The sequence below is a fragment of the Eretmochelys imbricata genome, chromosome 6, assembly GCF_965152235.1.
Source record: "Eretmochelys imbricata isolate rEreImb1 chromosome 6, rEreImb1.hap1, whole genome shotgun sequence".
NCBI lineage: Eukaryota > Metazoa > Chordata > Testudines > Cheloniidae > Eretmochelys > Eretmochelys imbricata.
The window spans coordinates 94,794,290-94,816,198 of NC_135577.1; the positions used below are offsets into that span (position 1 = coordinate 94,794,290).

Sequence of the window (21,909 nt, forward strand, 5' to 3'; positions counted from 1 at the left end):
GTTTTCAAAGTGCTTAACAAAGATCGGCATCATCAGGTCATTTTTCAGGTGAGGAAACTGAGGCACAGAGAGGTTAAGTTATTTGCAAAAAGTCACACAGTGACTTAGGAGAAGAGCTGAGAACCAGTCTTCTGACTGCCATTCTCTTGCTCTAACCATTAGATAATAATGCCTTTTGCCATACCATCGGATTATAAAATATTATATTTTAGAAATAATTCTAAACCCCAACAACAGAGATAGGCTGCACCAAACTATGATCTAAATTCCCTCCAACTTTGGGGAACTTTGGTTCTAAGTTTTAAACTTTGCTGATTGGATTCTTTTCTAATAGTTAATGACCTGTTACATGGTTTTTATAAACTGAAATACCTAAAATCATGTATACATTTCGCTGCAACATATTATAAAGCCTCTTATAATGTATTGGGACAAAAGTCATTTCTAGTAATTGTTTCTTGATTATTAATCATTATTAAATGATGCCTAAATTTAAGTGTCACCCAAAGTTCCTTACACCTGTAATTTTGCTCATAGTAAAAGTTTGTGTACTAGTTTTTCAGATAGTAATCTCTAGAATCCATGTATGCTATAAGCAAGAATGAACTTTAGTCAGGCGAACTACAGAAACGAATGCAAAGAGGACAAAGCTTTATGCCATGAAACCCTTTCGCAGATGTGATACATACCGTTATCTTCAGGTTTAAAAAGGCTCACTCCCCTGAAAGAACTATGAACTTTCAGTCAATATTTGGCAATTGATGAGTTACTGAAGCTGCATCACTCCTATAAGTGCAGCTGTGCTTGATTGCAGACAGAATTACTGTTTTAAAACAATGGAGCAGAATTGAACCTCCAGCAAGTAAAGCTGCCATGTTTTTGCATAATTTTTTAGCTGCTCTAGTGCTTCTCTTTTTCTGCGTGTGACTTCATTTCATTGATAGTAATACTAATGGGATCTTCCTTGGTTGTATTTAAATCGAAAGGAACCATTCTTCTCATAAATGCTGGAAAGGAAAGAACAAAGGAGTGTGAGGGACCAATCAACCATCTGCAAAGAAATACTATCAATAGCTAGTAGTGTACATAGATTTCCTAGGGGCAGCTACCATAAGTTTGACCTTGGTCAATTTAGCTGGTGTGCTAAATCATATTATATTACAGTAATCTCACTATTGTGCTGTTCTTCACAGTCAGAATTTGTACATACTTGCCTGATATAGTACTACATGCAAAAAGCTATGTTAAATACAACATTTTGGTTACACATTTAAAATTTTAAAGTCAGAAAATGCGAGTAATGATGGTGCTCATACAGCAACATACTATGGTATACATTTATCAACACAGAGAGTAATATAAGTGCTTATTGGTCAAGAAAAACAGATTTTTTAAGTCCATCCATGATTAACCTGCCTGAGTCAGCTTTGTTACACAGAGGAAGCCTTAACTTCTACTTTACCTGACATTTAAGAATTGTAATTATGTGCCCTTTATATTGTATTTACACTACATTTGCATTTAATTTTATAGTTTTTTTTAATAAGGGGAAAAAACCCAGAAAATCCCCAAAGAAAATCCCCTTCTTAGTGGAACATTCTAGAGGAACAAATTGTATTGTCCCCAGTGTTTTTATGACATCAGAATTAATGTATATGCACTTTAGGCGTGCATGTGTAATTTTTTAAATTCTTGGTTCTGGGTAGTTCCACAAACTTAGCTTGAGTGCATGATATAGCACAAAGCCCCAAAGTAAATATGAACTAGATGCAGCACCTAGTAATTATCCATTGGTAAAAAGAACACTAATTGGATGATAAGGACTTGACAAGAGGCAGAGGCACCAAGTCATGAAACAGAATCAATCATCAGGCTTCTAGTTCTACAAAATGTCATTCTTGTACTGTCCACACATGCATCACGAAAGTGTCAGAATGCTGGGCATACCGGGCAGTTTGTTATAAATATGCTTAGTGTACTTTTTACAAACGGTACTGTAATAACTTAGCAGCTCCCATCTGGGAGCCATGTACCAAGGAACAAGTCTTCACTCTTTAATGTAGACCCTTCAATTTCCAAAAGTGAAAGTAAAATCACTATCTTGATTCCTTAGCCCTTAATAAATCCTTGAATTATCATTTTTCTGCACCAAAGAAACTAGAATTCTCTCAAGAATTATACAGTGTTAGCTTTCTAAGTGTGAAACCATCATTATTTGCCACAAACTTCTTTTCTGAATGCACACCCTCTTCTCTTCCACTCCCAGGTAAATCTGGAAAATTTCCATAGACCATATTAGAGAAGCACAGTCTAGCAATCTGAGCACAAGACTGAAGACAGGAATTCTTGAATTCTAATCCTGGCTCTGCTGCTGTCTCCCAGTGACCATAGGCTAGTCATAAGTTAACTACTACTGGATGCACATCAATGAAATGGGGATAATACTACTTACCTCATAGCAAGGTTATGAGGCTTTGTTGTTTGTAAAAGGGCTTTGCAGACGAAAAGCAAGAGGTAAGTACTACAATGTATTCAGTTTTGTAAGCTAAGGAGTCCCAAATCTGTGATATGACTCCCATTGCAGAACATAAAATTAAGAGGCCCCTTGGTGCTAGACAATTCAAAGGAGTAATGATAATATTGAAAAACCTAAGGGATGTTTTGGATAGAAACACAGCGCCCCCCTCCCCCCCCAAGTGTGAGGCTAAGAGAGATTGGCAGGAAACATGAAGAGCACATTTTTCACTAATCTCTCAGTCATGGTACTATTTATTCTCTGAACATTTACAATGCTCATCTCCTAAGAAAACTAGAAATGCCTAATTCATTATGCAATTTCTTTTGGCAAATAAAGAGAAAAGCTATTACAGAGAGCCTGCTGGTAAAATTAAACAAATTTTTGCAATGTCATTTTTTGCAGCTGTCTGGGGAAAATAAAAATAAAACATGTATCAAGTTCCTCTCATAAGACCTAAGAACATAAGAACAGCTACACTGGGTCAGACCAATGGTCCATCTATCCCAGTATCTTGTCTTCTGACTGGCTAATGCCAGGTGCTTCAGAGGGAGTGAACAGAACATACAATTGTCGAATGATCCATCCCTGTCATCCACTCCCAGGTTTTGGGAATAAGAGGCTAGGGACACCCAGAGCATAGGATTGCATCCCTGACCATCTTGGCTAATATCCATTGATGGACCTATTCTCCATGAACTTATCTAATTCTTTTTTGAATGCTATTATAGTTTTGGCCTTCACAACATCTTCTAGCAACAAGTTCCACATGTTTGCTGTGCATTGTGTGAAGAAATACTTCATTTGGTTTGTTTTAAACCTGCTGTCTATTAATTTCATTGGGTGAACCCTGGGTCTTGGGTTATGTAAAGGAGTAAAAAACACTTACTTATTCACTTTCTCCACACCAGTCATGATTTTATAGACCTCTATCATATTCTCTCTTAGTCTTCTCTTTTCCAAGGTTGAAAGTCTCTGTCTTTTTAATCTCTCCTCCTACAGAAGCTGTTCAGCCTAATCATTTTTGTTGCCCTTCTCTGTATCTTGGCCAATTCTAATATATCTCTTTTGAGGTGGGGTAACCAGAACAGCACGCAGTATTCAAGGTGTGGGCAAACCTTGGATTTATATAGTAGCATTACAACATTTTCTGTTTCCTTGCTTAATGGTTCCCAACATTCTGTTAGCTTTTTTGACTGTTGCAGCACATTGAGCAGATGTTTTCAGAGAACTATCCACAATGACTCCTAGATCTCTTTCGTGAGTGGTAACAACTCATTTAGGCCCCATCATTTTGTATGTATAGTGGGGATTATGTTTTCCAGTGTGCATTACTTTGCATTTATCAACATTGATTTTCATCTGCCATTTTGTTGCTCAGTCACCCAGTTTTATGAGATCCCTTTGTAACGCTTCACAGTCTGCTTTGGATTTAACTATCTTGAGTAATTTTGTATTGCCTGCAAATTTTGCCATCCTGTTGTTTATCCCTTTTTCCACATCATTTATGAATATGTTGAACAGCACTAGTCCCAGTACAGATCCACGAGGGACACCACTATTTACCTCTCACCATTCTGAAAACTGACCATTTTCTAATGCTCATCACATTCAGGGCTTTGTCTCACTGGTCTCTTCACATTAAAGCTAATTTCATTTTTTAGGAGGGAGGAATGGTATAGTGGTTAAGGCACTGGACTTAGTAAATCTGGGTTTAGCTGGGCTCTGCCACATATTTCCTGTGTGACCTTGAAAGTCACTTAGTCCCACTGACTTCAATCGGGCCAGAATTTCACCCTTAATCTTCATGTCTGTTACCCAAATGGAGATAATACTATTTCTTTTATTCCACTCTTTGTCTTGTCTATTTAGACAGTAAGCAATCTGGGACAGAGTCTATGTCACTGTGTTTGAATAGAGTTTAGCCCAGTCTTTGTTGGAACCTTTTGGGGCAATCATAATATAAATAATAAAATAAAATAATAATCTGCAATAAGGAAGAGTTAAATAAAACGATGATTTTTCCATCTTTCCCACTAATGTGGGAAACATGTAAACCATTCTGTCTACCACACCATGAGCACTACAAGCTGAGCAGAAAAAGAAAGAAAATGGGAAAGATAATAAATATATGGGCAACACTTTAGGGCTTTTTTGTTTTGGTTTATTAACAGCAGGAAGTGATAGACTCAGATGGATTTCAGGGAGCAGTAAGTTTCAGACACTAAGAATCTTCTACAGCAAAAACCTGAATACTAGGGGAAAACACACAGTGAGTGGTATCTGAGCATAGACACACTGCCGAGTACGTCTCCTTTGGTTTGTAAGAAAGAGAGTACACTTCCAGCACTCTTCCTGCAAACACAGTTCATCTCTCTGGAACTACATACTTGCAAAGTTGATGACATTTTCTACAAACTCAAGCCACGTCTACATAGGGAACACTTTACAAGATTTAATATAGGTATATGATACTAGCAAAGTGCTCCTAGAGTAGACACAGCTTATACTTATACCAGGAACTCTTACCAGTATAGCATATTCCACCACACCTGAGCAAAGCAAGTTATACTAGCAAACGAGCAGTTTTGCCAGCATAGCTGTATCTACAGTAGGGGCTTCTGCGGCACGGTTCCCCCAATTTTATGAGAGATAACTCCTCATCACATCTGTGGCTGACATAGCTTTGTCGGCAGAAATCTGTGGCATAGACCTGCCCTCAGTATGCAATTTTCAAAATGTTCCTGTCTTTGTTAATTTCAACCATTTAGCAGAGTATTACTGACACACCAGATTTCAGAGTTCAGCCACTTTTGAGTTGTCTGGTTGATAAAAATATAGTAAACTTTTATTTTACAGTAGAAAAAGTCTATTCTTTTTTCATCACCCCACAGATAAAAATGGCTTAACAGAATGTTTCAGGTGTGTTTTTCCAGAAAGCTAAGGTGGTCTTAAAAGCAGGGATTTGCAATACACATTATTTTCACTACCAGCTGGTAACCAGTACAAAGGAATTGGTATATAGACTTATACAGATGTAACAGTAGACAGTTTCTGTTTGCCTTTCCAGTAATACAAGAACTAGAAGGCTCCTGATAAAATTAGAGGCAAAAAATTTAAAACACATAAAACAAATCCTCTTTTAATCCAATGTATAATTAACCTGTGGAATTTGTTGCCATAGGATATTGAGACAAAAAGTTCAGCAAAAATTTAAAAAGGATTAGACACCTATGACTAAGAGTTGAATCTACAGTTGAAGTAACTAAGATAAAAATAGGTTTCAGAGTAGCAGCCGTGTTAGTCTGTATCCGCAAAAAGAAAAGGAGTACTTGTGGCACCTTAGCGACTAACACATTTATTTGAGCATAAGCTTTCGTGAGCTACAGCTCACTTCATCGGATGCATACCGTGGGAAATACATTGGGGAGATTTTATGTACACAGAGAACATGAAACAATGGGTGTTACCATACACGCTGTAACAAGACTGATCAGGTAAGTTGAGCTATTACCAGCAGGAGAGAAAAACAACCTTTTGTAGTGATAATCAAGGTGGGCCATTTCCAGCAGTTGACAAGAATGCGTGAGGAACAGTAGAGAGGGAAAATAAACATGGGGAAATAGTTTTACTTTGTGTAATGACACATCCACTCCCAGTCTTTATTCAAGCCTAATTTAATGGTGTCCAGTTTGCAAATTAATTATTGTATCATTATACAGAGTAAAACTATTTCCCCATCTTTATTCCACCCCCCACCCCCACGGTTCCTCACACATTCTTGTCAACTGCTGGAAATGGCCCACCTTGATTATCACTACAAAAGGTTTTTTTTTTCCTCTCCTGCTGGTAATAGCTCACCTTACCTGATCACTCTTGTTACAGTTTGTATGGTAACACCCATTGTTTCATGTTCTCTGTGTATATAAAATCTCCCCACTGTATTTTCCACTGCATGCATCCGATGAAGTGAGCTGTAGCTCATGAAAGCTTATGCTCAAATAGAATCATAGAATCACAGAATATCAGGGTTGGAAGGGACCTCAGGAGGTCATCTAGTCCAACTCCCTGCTCAAAGCAGGACCGATCCCCAATTAAATCATCCCAGCCAGGGCTTTGTCAAGCCTGACCTTAAAAACTTCTAAGGAAGGAGATTCCACCACCTCCCTAGGTAACGCATTCCAGTGTTTCACCACCCTCCTAGTGAAAAAGTTTTTCCTAATATCCAACCTAAATCTCCCCCACTGCAACTTGAGACCATTACTCCTTGTCCTGTCATCCGCTACCACTGAGAATAGTCTAGATCCATCCTCTTTGGAACCCCCTTTCAGGTAGTTGAAAGCAGCTATCAAATCTCCCCTCATTCTTCTCTTCTGTAGAATAAACAATCCCAGTTCCCTCAGCCTCTCCTCATAAGGCATGTGTTCCAGTCCCCTAATCATTTTTGTTGCCCTCCGCTGGACTCTCTCCAATTTTTCCACATTCTTCTTGTAGTGTGGGGCCCAAAACTGGACAAATAAATTTGTTAGTCTCTAAGGTGTACTCCTTACAAGTACACAAGTACTCCTTTTCTTTTTAAGATAAAAATGTTAACAGCTATCACCATGTGCTTGAGATGTTCTTTCAAAATGTGGTCTCTAGGCTCATCTTCCTGGCACATTGTTCAAACCACTTCACTCCCATCTTTTCACCCCACTCTCTCTCCATCCCCCATCCCCAATTTTACACCATATAAGGCCTTTCACCATTTAGTCCTAACTTGTCTTCAAATCTAATTTCTTACTGAAACGTCATCCCCTGACTTTGGTCTGCCCATGACGTCTGTCTTGATCACAGCTTGCCTACTTTCCTCACATGTGCCTTTGTGCTTTCTGCCATGCTGTCCCTTATATTTGATAAGAACTCTCCATCAAAATTGGCAAATTTCCCACTTTATTCTCTTTTACATCCCTCCTTAAAACCTATCTTTGCTATGATGCAAACAAATCACTACTGTCTGGCAATGCTTAGGTATGGCCTGTGACTAGAGGAATAGAGAAAGCCAACACTACAATGGGGTGAGAGTGTATGTGTTATAGTGGAAAGGACAAAGTTTCAGGATTACTTATTTTGCCCAGTGGTTAGTCCATCCCTACTATATACCATGGTGACATAAGAGTGCTATGTATCCGCAAAACCAATGGGTAATGGAATGCTGTGATCCCAGTTTTATGAGATCAGGAAGACTAACCACTATTTTCCTCTCTCTGCAGGCTTAGGGTACGAAAGCCTGGGATAGAGACACCCATCAACAATATAAAGCCGAGAAGCAATATGACTTCTGGGAAATATTCCAGGTCAAAACCTTGAAATGATAAACTGTACAAACAGAAGGACAGGAATCAATTTACAGAACTAATGCAAAGCATCTGCAATTGTTAGAAGCTTAGTAATATAAAACTGCAGAAAAACACAGTGGCCATGAAAAAAGCAATTTCTGAGGATTATTCTATAGATAACAGCCAGTAGCTGATTTTTTTTAGACTAATCTTTTTTCAGTCGCAGCTGAAAATAATATGGACTGCAAACTATGTATCTAATGAATGCCTTCTTGTCTAAATTATGCTCTCAGTTAAACCTCTTCCTTTCTAAGAACATGCGTATAGTAAGCAAAACTAGCACTCTATAAAATAGCTGGTTATGGAAAAGATATTATAATTGTAGAAATTATAACAAAAACATGAAGACCAGCCATGAAGCAGATGACTAATTGCTATCCCTTTCAGTGACTGCTGTAATTAGCATCTCCATACTAAATATATCTATAAATACACAGATTGCAGTTTATTCACTTTTTATCGTTTCTTTTCTTCTCTTTCCCTCCAACAATTTTACATAGATCAAGGTTGAATTCAATTCCAGAGTCTCCTTCATTTCTAAATTATATCAAAATTGTCTTCTCTCCTCCCTACAATGATCTCTCCAAGTCAGGGCTGAACCACACTGGCAGGGAAACATAGGGGAAGCTTGTAGTGCTACTGGCTATACTGTTTTTGTTCTGTAGAAGACCTCAGTTCCCATGTTGTCAATCTGGAAAATGTTGTCAGTTCCCATGTTGTCAATCTGTCTATATTTCATCAGAATATAGGAAGAAAAATATAATGTTATAAGGTCTAGCACACAGCTACTGCGAGTGACTGATCGAAAATATTATTGGTTCATATGGCTAAAGTCTAGTCTTCTGTTTCTGAACAAGCAAGGAGATAAATTAGCCACAGGTAATGAGTGACAAAATAAGAGAGACTCATTGTCAATTTTATTAAATACCCTAGGGCTCAGGAAAAGAAAATCAGATATGATTGTCAAAACCTTAAATTAGTGCTGATAAATATCACTGCTTGAAATTAGAAGTGCATGGAGCGTATGCCACTGAGGTGACTCCAATGACTGATTTACTACCTGCCTTTCAATGGTGATGGCTAAGCCCATGATTTTGTCATGGAGCCATGGACAGATGACGGGCATTAAACAAAAATTACTAAAAACATCCCTGACAAAATAGGGAGGGAGGAGGATACAGCACCCTGTCCCCCCGGCAACAGCTAGGAGCTGCAGTGACCCCATTGCCCAGTGGCTGGGAGGGTTCCCCACAACCTGCAGGGCTAGGAGTTGTGGGGGGCCTGCCAGTGGCGGGTCTGGGGAGCTGCGCCCCCCGCAACCAAAGCTGGTCGCTGAGCAGCTCCAGGATCCCTCTGCAGCTGCTGGTGGCAGCTGTGGGTGGAGCCGGCTGCTCGTGGCAGCTGGGAGCTGCGGGGGGAGGAAGGGTCACAGCTTGCGTAGACCAAGCAGCTGCAGGGGGGGGCGCCTGCAAGCGGCAGCTGAGGAGCTGCAGAACCCCCCCCTCCCCCACGGCTGCTGAGCAGCTTTGGGGTCCCTACTCACAGCGGGGGAGTCCTGCCAATAGCTGTGGCTGGGCAGCTCAGGGGTCACCGGCGGCAGCCAGTCAGTTGTGTGGGCGGCAGCCAGTCAGTTGTGTGGATCACACCGCCCGCAACTGTTGGGCAGCTGTGGGAGGGTCCCCTGCCATCCGCGGAAGCTGGGCTGCTGCAGGGTCCCCAGTGTCTCAGAGGTCGCTGGAAGTCACAGATTCCGTGACATAATCTTAGCCTGAGTGATGGAAGAAGAGTTGGTTATGTGAATTGCTGCCAGAATATTTCACAGTCCTCAAAAATTCTGGAAATAACTTCAGGACCTTCAGTTCTTTGATTGATGGAGATTAGGCTCACCATATAAGTGACACATCAAGTTTGGAAAGTGATACTAATGGTTGTGGAGGAAACTCATTTTCTTGACAAAGGTAAAGACCACTGCAATAGCAGCTACTATTAAGAGAGTACGCAATCTGTACACTGAGAAATTAAAAAACCTAATCATGTGAATAAAAACAATGTATTCCTTCAGAATCAACTAGCAAAAAAGGAGCACAAAAAGAAAAGATTCATAGTGCTGGACAGGTTCATTAGAGGATTACCACCAGACCTACAAGGATGGGTTGTTAGCCAAAATGACCATATGGGAAATGCCACCCCAATCAATTATAAAAGTTAAGAAAAACTCAGTAAGCAACAATCTTTCAGCCACATTTATGTACTTAGAAAGGAACTTTCCCCATATGATGTTGAATGCAGATATACCATAACGATTACAGTGGGATCAATGCTCTTATCAAGCAGCTGCTTTTTTTTTTTCCCCTCCAGAGCATTTAGTTTCGCTGAAAGGTCTTTTGATTAGCTCTAGAAAATGAATTTCACTGTTCATCCAAAAAACATGTACACTGTGGGGAGTGGCCATTCAAGCTTACCCCACATTACACCATCATTTTGCTCTACCCTGGTGGAACCACTCCTCTAATGGTTGAAGAAGAATTCCATTTCAAGGACCCATTCAATTTTTGCTCTCTTTGCCTCATGTGGTTGTGATATTTTGATATGGCCCCTTTTCACTAGGCACTGGACAGAGGTCCAGGACCTCATGATGTTCACCATTATTGACGTAGACTTGAACCAGTGATCTAGAGGTGATAGAATTTTTATCCCATTACCAGTCCCCTGAATCAGGTAGACCACTGCTACTTCCCATACAGAAATCCATTAATGTTATAAAAATGATTGTTGCTAATTGTGATTCCAGTTCTTATTTGGAAGAAAATCAAATTTAATCAAGGATAGATGTAATAATACACAAACACAGACTCCACGTTTGTATTTATTCCCATCACTGCAAAGTAGGGCTGTCAATTAATCACAGTTAACTCAAGTGATTAATGCAAAACAAATCAACTAGATTAAAAAATAGTTTTGATTAATCACAGTTTTAATCGCACTGTTAAACAATAATAGAATACAAATTTAAATTTATTGTAAATATTTTTGGATTTTTTTCTACATTTTCAAATATATTGATTTCAATTACAACACTGAGATAGTTGATAGAATGTCAGAGGTAGTTACTAAGATTGCACTGCAAGACAGACTGTGTCAGGACTTCCACCTTAAAAAAAAAAAAAAAAAAGAGTATCTCTGCTGATTCTGTGGCGAGATTCCTTGTGCTGTGTAGATATAAAAGCTCAGATGTGCTGGAGCAGCAGACCAAGGGGGAATAAATTGTTAGCTTTTCTGTAGGGTTCCACAGAAGTATGTTATAGTGTTTCATCTGATTGATACTAAATTAAGAGGTGATTGTCAAAGATTCATAACCAAGGACTGTAACAGAAGTAGTATGATGAAAGGAAGATGATAATCCCATACATCCGATGAAGTGAGCTGTAGCTCACGAAAGCTTATGCTCAAATAAATTGGTTAGTCTCTAAGGTGCCACAAGTACTCCTTTTCTTTTTGCGAATACAGACTAACACGGCTGTTACTCTGAAACCTATACAATCAATATCATTTCTAAGTGCTATAAAATTGAAGATTGCTATGGAAGCACTAATTACCACTTTACAGGATCAGAGATGGCCCATAGTTTTGCAAGGCCCTTTGTCAGGTAACATAAGTGGATGCAATCCAATTCCCTCTCTACATAGCTATCTTACCCCCACTCCACACACAGAGGGATGGAATATAAAATTGTTTCCCATCCCCTCATCACTTTCTGCCTGCCTATAATCCTCACTCAGGGTCTGGCAACCTTCAGTCTGCCAATATTTTAACAAAGGGTTCCAACCAAAACATTGTATTTATATTAGTCTGCAGGAAGCCCTGTCTAGGGTCAGAGAGGAAGAATAAGGGATTGGTAAATCTATTTGTTTACTTTCCAAAATTGTTTTTCAGAACCACAACTGCTGAAGTAGGTAAAAATTACTTGGCTAATAAACTCCTATAAATGCCACTCAGAGAATATCTCTACTCTGTGTGAAGGACATGGGGATGCCTGTAATATTTTATGAATATTATATATTGTGGTTGATTGGTATTGTGTTTCATGCTATAGGATTGCAAGAGGTTAATTCAGGCAGGGGTTATTTGCACATGTGCAGGAAAGAGAACAATAGCTTCAGATAGCTCCACTTGCTGGTATTTAAAAGATAATATTGGGGTCATTTACCTCATACACTTTAAGGTCAGAAGGGACCATTGTGATCATCTAGTCTGACCTCCTGCATATTGCAGGCCACAGAACCTCACCCACCCACTTCTGTAATAGACCCCTAACCTCTGGCTGAGTTTCTGAAGTCCTCCAATCATGGTTTAAAGACTTCAAGTTAGAGAATTCACCATTTACACTATTTTAAACCTGCAAATGACCTGTGCCCCATGCTGCAGAGGAAGGTGAACTCCCCGCTCCAGGGTCTCTGTCAATCTGACTGGGGGGAAAATTCCTTCCTGACCCCAAACATGGTGATCAGTTGGACCCTGAGCATGTCGGCAAGACCCACCAGGCAGATACCTGGGAAGGAATTATCTGTAGTAACTCAGAGCCCTCCCCATCTACTGTCCCATCTTTGGCTGCTGGGGATTTTTGCTACCGGCAGTCGCTGATGGGCCGCATACCACTGTAGGCAGTCCTATCATACCATCCCCTCGATCAACTTATGAAGTTCAGTCTTGAAGCCAATTAGGTTTTTTGCCCCCACTGCTCCCCTTGGAAGGCTATTCCAGAACTTCACTCCTCTGATGGTTAGAAACTGTCACCTAATTTTGAGCCTAAACTTGTTGATAGCCTGTTTATAGCCATTTGTTCTTGTGTTCACATTGGTGCTTAACTTAAATAACTCCTCTGGGGAGCAGACTGAACTTCAAGTTCCCAGAGATTGGGGTATCTGGGATAAGCTTGCCTACCTAAGCCTATAGACAAAACAGATATGTGTGTAGACCTCTTATTGTGTTTCAAAACCTATTGTCATGACATGCTGTGTATCTACTGTTGTGATTAAACAATACTTGGTTTTAAAAAGGTTGTTTTGGGTAACTATTTACCAGTGGTCATGGCTCAGAAGGGAAGAACCAAGGTAGCCAAACACATTGGGTCTGCTGAGCAATCATAGTTGGTACAGAGAGTGCAGCACCCCTGTGTGACAGTTTAAGAGTGACAGAACGACAGGATTCCACATAGAGGAGGTGAGGACTCAAGGCCTGTCACCTATGTTGAAAGAAAAGGAGTACTTATGGCACCTTAGAGACTAAAAAATTTATTTGGAGCATAAGCTTTTGTGAGCTACAGCTCACTTCATCGGATGCATACAGTGGAAAATACAGTGGGGAGATTTTATATACACAGAGAACATGAAACCATGGGTGTTACCACACACACTGTAATGAGAGTGATCAGGTAAGGTGAACTAATAGCAGCAGGAGAGAAAAAAAACCTTTTGTAGTGATAATCAAGGTGGGCCATTTCCAGCAGTTGACAAGAATGTGTGAGGAACAGTAGGGGGGGAAAATAAACATGGGGAAATAGTTTTACTTTGTGTAATAACACATCCACTCCCATTCTTTATTCAAGCCTAATTTAATGGTGTCCAATTTGCAAATTAATTCCAATTCAGCAGTCTCTTGTTGGAGTCTGTTTTTGAAGTTTTTTGGTTGAAGAATTGCCACTTTTAGGTCTGTAATCGAGTGACCAGAGAGATTGAAGTGTTCTCCAGCTGGTTTTTGAATGTTATAATTCTTGACGTCTGATTTGTGTCCCTTTATTCTTTTACGTAGAGACTGTCCAGTTTGGCCAATGTACATGGCAGAGGGGCATTGCTGGCATATGATGGCATATATCACATTGGTAGATGTGCAGGTGAACGAGCCTCTGACAGTGTGGCTGATGTGATTAGGCCCTATGATGGTGTCCCCTGAATAGATATGTGGACACAGTTGGAAATGGGCTTTGTTGCAAGGATAGGTTCCTGGGTTAGTGGTTCTGTTGTGTGGTGTGTGGTTGCTGGTAAGTATTTGCTTCAGGTTGGGGGGCTGTCTGTAAGCAAGGACTGTCCTGTCTCCCAAGATCCATGAGAGGGATGGGTCGTCTTCAGGATAGGTTATAGATCCTTGATGATGTGCTGGAGAGGTTTTAGTTGGGGGCTGAAGGTAATGGCTAGTGGCGTTCTGTTATTTTCTTTGTTGGGCCTGTCCTGTAGTAGGTAACTTCTGGATACTCTTCTGGCTCTGTCAATCTGTTTCTTCACTTCAGCAGGTGGGTATTGTAGTTGTAAGAATGCTTGATAGAGATCTTGTAGGTGTTTGTCTCTGTCTGAGGGGTTGGAGCAAATGCGGTTGTATCGTAGAGCTTGGCTGTAGACAATAGATTGTGTGGTGTGGTCTGGATGAAAGCTGGAGGCATGTAGGTAAGTATAGCGGTCAGTAGGCTTCAGGTATAGGGTGGTGTTTATGTGACCATCGCTTATTAGCACTGTAGTGTCCAGGAAGTGTATCTCTTGTGTGGACTGGTCCAGGCTGAGGTTGATGGTGGGATGGAAATTGTTGAAATCATGGTGGAATTCCTCAAGGGCTTCTTTTCCATGGGTCCAGGTGATGATGATGTCATCAATGTAGCGCAAATAGAGTAGGGGCCTTAGGGGACGAGAGCTGAGGAAGCGTTGTTCTGACACCTGTGTTGGGGCCACTCAGAGAGACCAAAGAGGGATGAAAGGTGCAGGTAACACTGAACTGTGACACTGTTTCAGAAAAAATACAGAGTACAATGTTGCAAATGTATAGTACAGCATTCAACCTGTATATGTTGAAATTATTTGAGGGTGTGTGTGTGACAAAATTGTAGGGGTAGTATTGTGCTCCAGGATTTTTAAAAAAAATATCTGATGCCTGCTGCAAACTGGCCTGTTCCAGAGAACAAAAAATCTCTTCAGAGGTATTTTTGTAAGTTAGTTGTGGCAGAGATGGTTTAGTAGTGTTCAAAAAAGAAGCAACTTCTTCAGAGTTGGAGCTTAAGATCCCTTCAGAGTCTCCCATTCATCACATCACTACCTCTTTGAGAGACCGCTGCAGCCTCTTGTGACCCGTTATGCATAGACTCGTGGGCTAGAAGTTGCAACCAAACAGCAACTTTCCAAAAAGGAGGTCATGGATAGGGAATTCTACTTCTGCTGTTACACTCCACTGGCACTAATGTCAGACAGAATAATTAATAGGAATCTGCATGGGGTGCTTTGGTTGGGTATTTTGCATGTGGCCTGGAAATGCAGTGTCTTTTAAAGCTAAGGTTCCCACTTCCAGGATTCATATTACAATGCATGTAATTTTCTTTCTTCTGGACTTTGCTGACAAAATGCAGTATTTCCAAATGGAAAAAATCCCAGTGTGACATAGCACTAACTACAGGATAAATTCAGTGCCTGAAGCTGAAAGCCAGCAAGAATCCTATGATGATTTCAACGGGGTCTCTGTCATTCCACTAAAATAGTTTTAAAAACAGAGGATACCCAATACTTACAGCCTGAATCTGAAAGCAGTGAGCTGGACATAAAGCTGGTTTTAGTCCGCCAGTTGGAGGAGAAAGCTGCCGCTTGTATGTCAGAAACATCAACATCCATTTTCTCATCCTAAGAAAGGCAATGAACATGCTTTCTGTGAAAAATGTGCAGTACTTAAGTTATATATCTCCTTATTTACTGAGATTAAAAACAGCCTCCAGTTTGGTTATACACAGAGATGGTATTTTTTAGCGTTAAACTGATAAACTCTGATTCTAATCCACAGAACATAAATCTTGTAGTTAGGTTTAAATCTGATTTTGTCCCAAATTTCTTGTCCTTGTCAACATTCGTAACTCCTGGAAAGAAGCTACTTTCCCTGCTTTGCCCAGGGAGCTTGGCTGCTTCTTGCCACTATAACAAGCTGTATAAATGTGGCATGGTTCCTTTCCTGTATAATCACATGTAGACCCCAGAATGAAACAGAAGGACAGAGCATGCATGCATTGATGACACAACTGAACACTGATCCACATCAACTTGTTCCAACAAGAAATCTAAGTAACTGCAAAACTCAAATCCATTTTCCCCTCTCATGAATTAAATCCAAAACTTTTATCTTTTAAATACAGGTTTGATATTTCACCTATGAAAACCGGAAATTGCTTTTCCATTTTTCCTCCCAATTTTAAAATAAAGTAAAATCCCATATATGCTGTTCTTATTTATACAGTAAAGAGCATCTGGATATGTGCATACAACATATTACTTTGTTGAGAGGAGACACTTGGTTGAGCGGCTAGAGTAGAACATTTAAACAATGCAATTTAACCAAAAATATCTGGAAATCTGTTTTAGCATTGAAGCAAGGGGTCTTTAGATATATTGCTCACCAAAACAAGATTAACAGGTTGGCTTAGTTGCTAAATTACTTTATTTCTTCAGATGAGAAGGGATGATAACACTCATGTATTAGTTCATAGAATATTATATTTTGCTATTCAATTTCCTCACAAACAGCATCAGGGGATTTTCTTAAAAGCATCCTGCAATTTATCATTCTTGTATTACACTTTGGAAACTGTCCCCCCCGCATTAATTTAGAGACTAAAAGGGAGCTTTTGTCCCATTAATGTACAGGGGATTTGCTCCTATTAATACTAATGGGAATTACACACATTAATCCCCTCGTGTGTCAACGAGGGACTTGGTACCTACAATATACACCCTACAGTAATAAACTTTAAAAGGAAAACAAAATTTCAGGATTTTTCCCTGAATATGGAACTGTAAAGCTGTTCTTCCTTCATCTTCACTCCCTCCAAAAATCCCATCTTAAAACAGACCTATTAACAAGCAGTACTTGGGGCCAATACTTCACCTGCAATCTCTGCATTGCAAGAAGCCTCTCCATTTGCAGAGTTGGCAGCTTCTCTGTTACACCCTTCCCCACACTCTTCATGGTTTTGCTTTTTGTTGGTGTTGTTCGCATATTTAGGTTGTAAGCTGTTCAGGGCAGGGAACTTTTCTTAAAACGTTCAATTCTATGTAGCATAGTGCCCATCACTGTAAATTTTCTCTCTCTTATTTCATTTTGTTATTCTACATATTGTTTTATCATCAGTTCTATTCCTGTGTTCTGCTCTTCCTCCTGCTTCCTTCCCCTACCCTCAGTTCTCTTTTCTCCACTATCTTTCAGCCCCCTGACTGACAGCTCAGTATTATGCATAATGTTACTCAGCCACTCCCCACCTCCCCCATTGCAGGAAATCTGACATTTTAATCTGTCCAGATAGTACTTATAACTAACTTGTCCTGCTCTTCTAAGCAATCAGGTTTTTAGAGCCTGTCATGAGCCTAAATTCAACAGATGAAATCAGAGAGTATGGGAGGGAGGTGAGAAGGAGAGGAGCCAACTGAAAACAAAGGGACAGGGCAAAATTGATCTTGGGATAGCAATCTACAAAGAGTGATCATGAACTTTCTGGTTTGTGTTTGTTTTTATTTTTGTTGCTTAAAATAAAATAATCAGGTCATAAAGTGAGACCAAATAGAGCCTTCTCTGAGATTAATGTGAGAAAGCAAGCTGAAAGAAGTACGTTCGGTGAGGAAGCGTTTGAAGGTTGTACTGGAGGAGGGAGGCTGACTCAGGCAAGAAGCTGTATGTAAAAAGGTTGATATAAGGTTACTGCACACCACAGAAGTTCTTTATAAAAACTCACTTTTAACATACACTTCTTTATCACTTAACAAATACTTGGCTACTTTATACAGTGAGAGTACTGCACTGTATATAAAGTGTGAATTGAAACGGTTAGCAAGCAGGATCTTTGATCTCTCTCGATCTCCCTCTCTTCCATAAGGCTGAGTGATAGAATAGCTAATGATAAATTGTAACAATAACATAAAGAAGCAAAACAATAGTGTATTTGAGGCAGATAAGACAATTCAGTGCATGGTAAGAAATGCAAGCAATAAAGAGCGATTTCTTGAACTAAGCCACGCTGATCACTGAAATCAGATTAGCACCCTTCTGTTACCTGCTTTGAATATTCTGTTCTATTTGGAACAGCTGTAACAGCAAATAAGACTCTATATTGTGCAAAAACCAAATTAGGCCTAATGACCAAAGGGAAGCCATGAAATGTTTCCTGTTGTCTAAAGAAAGGGGAAATTATTATTTTGGAATAATCCAAGTATTGGGTTCTTAATATAAGTTCAGATCAAGCCAGCACAGTGAGCTTGGTCAGCTTAGTGCAATATTGCATTACACTCTCAGCTGATGCAGGCTTTGCTGCCAGCCAACATTTCAACAGGTTTTGAAATCTGGTAATTGCTGATGGTAACTGCTGTGGAGGGACATGAGAAGTGGGGGAAGTTGAAGGTTATCTCCAGCACTTGAACTGAAATGAATGCTGCCTTGCACACTTCCTGTTAGTGTGCAAGAAGTATAGCTTGGACATGTCAGGGAAGTCATGGGCTTCTTACTATAGCAACACTGTCAGCTGCAAAGTCAATGCCCAGAACACCTCTCTTATTTTTCTGCCAGAGGAAATAGATAAATAATTCCATGCTTATGTGCTCAGAATCTGTAGACATTAGACATTACATACTACCCCAAAACAAAACTAAGCCCCCCAAATACAACTAAATCATTGAACGTAGCTTGGAATCTTCATAGAGTAATAGAAGATTAGGGTTGGAAGAGACCTCAGGAGGTCATCTAGTCCAACCCCCTGCTCAAAGCAGGACCAACACCAACTAAATCATCCCAGCCAGGGCTTTGTCAAGCTGGGCCTTAAAACCTCTAAGGATGGAGATTCCACCACCTCTCTAGGTAACACATTTCAGTGCTTCACCACCCTTCTAGTGAAATAGTGTTTCCTAATATCCAACCTAGACTCCCCCACTGCAACTTGAGACCATTGGTCCTTGTTCTGTCATCTGCAACCACTGAGAACAGCCTAGCTCCATCCTCTTTGGAACTCCCCTTCAGGTAGTTGAAGGCTGCTATCAAATCTCCCCTCACTCTTCTCTTTTGCAGACTACATAAGCCCAGTTCCCTCAGCTTCTCTTGGTAAGTCATGTGCCCCAGCCCCCTAACCATATTCGTTGCCCTCCATTGGACTCCCTCCAATTTGCCCACATCCTTTCTGTAGTGGGGGCAAAACTGGATGAAATACTCCAGATGTGGCCTCACCAGTGCCGAATAGAGGGGAATAATCACTTCCCTTGATTTGCTGGCAACGCTCCTACTAATGCAGCCCGATATGTCATTAGCCTTTGTGACAAAAAGGCTTTGTTGACTCATATCCAGGTCCTCATCCACTGTAATCGCCCCGTGCTTTTCTGCAGAACTGCCACTTAGCCAGTTGGACCCCAGCCTGTAGCAGTGCAGGGCATTCTTCCATCCTAAGAGTAGGACTCTGCACTTGCTCTTGCTGAACCTCATCAGATTTCTTTTGCCCCAATCCTCCAATTTGTCGAGGTCACTCTGGACCCTATTCCTACCCTCCAACATATCTACCTCTCCCCCCAGCTTAGTGTCATCTGTAAATTTGCTGAGGGTGCAATCCATCCCATCATCCAGATCATTAATGAAGATGTTGAACAAAACCGGCCCCAGGACCAACCGCTGGGACACTCCGCTTGATACCTGCTGCCAACTAGACATTGAGTCGTTGATCACAACCCATTGAGCCCGACGATCTACCCAACTTTCTTTCCACCTTATTGTCCATTCATCCAATCCATACTTCTTTAACTTGCTGGCAAGAATACTGTGGGAGACCATATAAAAAGCTTTGCTAAAGTCAAGATATATCACATCCACCGCTTTCCCCCTATCCACAGAGCCAGTTATCTCATCATAGAAGGCAATCAGGTTGGTCAGGCATGACTTGCCCTTGGTGAATCCATGTTGATTGTTCCTAATCACCTTTCTCTCCTCTAAGTGCTTCAAAATGGATTGAGGACCTGCTCCATGATTTTTCCAGTGACTGAGGTGAGGATGACCCGTCTGTAGTTCCCCAGAATCTCCTTCTTCCCTTTTTTAAATATGGGCATTATATTTGCTTTTTTCTAATCATCCTGGACCTCCCCCAATTGCCACGAGTTTTCAAAGATAGTGGCCAATAGCTCTGCAATCACATCAGCCAACTCCTTCTGCACCCTCCAATGCATTGCATCCAGCCCCAGGGACTTATGCATGTCCAGCTTTACTAAATAGTCCTTAACCTGTTCTTTCACCAGGGCTGCTCACCTCCCCCCAATACTGTGCTACCCAGTGCAGCAGTCTGGGAGCTAACCTTGTCTGTGAAGACCAAGGCAAAAAAAGCATTGAGTACTTCAGCTTTTTCCACATCATCTGTCACTAGGTTGCCTCCCCCATGCAGTAAGGTTCACACACTTTCCCGGACCTTCTTCTTGTTGCTAACATATCTGTAGAAACCCTTCTTTTTACCCTTCACATCCGTTGCTAGCTGCAACTCCAATTGTCCTTTGGCCTTCCTGATTAAACCCCTGCATACTCGAGCAATATTTTTATCCTCCCTAGTCATCTGTCCAAGTTTCCACTTCTTGTAAGCTTCCTTTTTGTGTTTAAGGTCACTGAAGATTTCTCTGTTGAGCCAAACTGGTTGCCTGCCATATTTACTATTCTTTCTATACATCAGGATAGTTTGTTCCTGCACCCTTAATAATGCTTCTTTGAAATACAGCCAGCTCTCCTGGACTCCTTTCCCCCTCATATTAGCCTCCTAGGGGACTCTGACTCCCTTAGGGGACTGATGGGCAAAGTCTGCTTTTCTGAAGTCCAGGGTCTATATTCTGCTGCTCTCCTTTCTTCCTTTTGTCAGGATCCTGAACTTGACCATCACACGGTCACTGCTGCCCGGTTGCCACCCACTTCTACTTCCCCTACCAGTTCTTCCCTGTTTGTGAGCAGCAGGTCAAGAGGAGCATGGGCAACTTGACTAGAGTTTGACCACTGGCCTGAAAAATAGTTGAAAGAAAGGGAGTTTCACTTTGTCTCTGTTGTTTTGTGAGAATATTGGTAAGGACCTTTTGTTTTATTTTGGTCTTTGCCATCATCTGTTGCCTGTTTCTGTGTGTGATAAGTTGTATCTCTCTGACTGCCCCCTGGGTTAAGCGTGGGAGGTGCCCCTCTCTTATCTTGGATATCCTTCTCTGGATGGCAGCATGACTGCAGTCTGTGTTATGTACTTGGGATACATAACTCTTAGGGAGTCTGCCCTCTTCTGGCTGGGGCTAAAATAATCCAAAAGAAAAAAGGCAAAAGATATCCATGGCTCACAAATGGGCTGGGTCCTTGCAGCCTCATGTAGGGTAAAGCCCAATAGTCCTTGGGAGGAAGATCTGGGCTCCTTATCCCTTGCATGTCCGAACAACCCTGGCTGAATCCCAGGGATTCACAAAGAAAAGAAAGGAAAAGCTGGTCCCTCTTTTTCAGCAGAGGGCTCAGTGTGGCTGGTGCTCTCAAGTAGTTTTCTCAGTAGACAGCCTGTTGCCTGGGACCAGGGAGCTCTGTACTCTAGTGCAGTTTTTTTACCAGATGCCACCCAGCATAAGCCTGGATCCCCCCTTTTGAGGACCCATCCTTAAAAGATTTATGAGCTCTTTAACTCCTTCTTCACTGGCGCAGGAAGCTGCCCTGACACACTGTGCCACAAGAAATTCTCAATTTCCAATTAAAGGAAGCAGCTATTAGCAGTGTAACCAGTGAGAAGTGACATTATGAATAAGCACTTTGCTGTAAGTAGATAAGATTGGTAGCTGAGAGAGGGGATAAGGCAGGGGTGAAAGTAAGTCGAGTGACTTATCGGTATGCTGGGGCCAGCTCAGGCCCCTGGAAGGGGCGGTGCCTAGGGTGGAAGGGGAGGGGCTGAGTGGGTCAGAGCCAGCCCCAGCCCACCCTGAGAGGTAAGTGCCCCCCCACTCTTTCTCCTCCCCCCTTCTCCCCTCCCCCACCGGG

At 41.1% G+C, this 21,909-nt stretch overlaps 1 protein-coding gene across 1 annotated transcript in view; it reads right to left on the reverse strand.

Moving 5' to 3' along the window:
* Positions 1 to 900: 900 nt before the first annotated feature.
* The window catches only part of CEP128 (centrosomal protein 128), a 441,360-nt gene continuing 420,351 nt past the window's right edge, over positions 901 to 21,909 (reverse strand). Inside the window, exons 23-24 of the mRNA XM_077819212.1 lie at positions 15,437 to 15,545; positions 901 to 1,007 (exon numbers count right to left, since the gene is read on the reverse strand). Coding sequence (XP_077675338.1) covers positions 901 to 1,007; positions 15,437 to 15,545 — 216 coding nt within the window. The remainder of the gene's footprint in view (positions 1,008 to 15,436; positions 15,546 to 21,909) is intronic.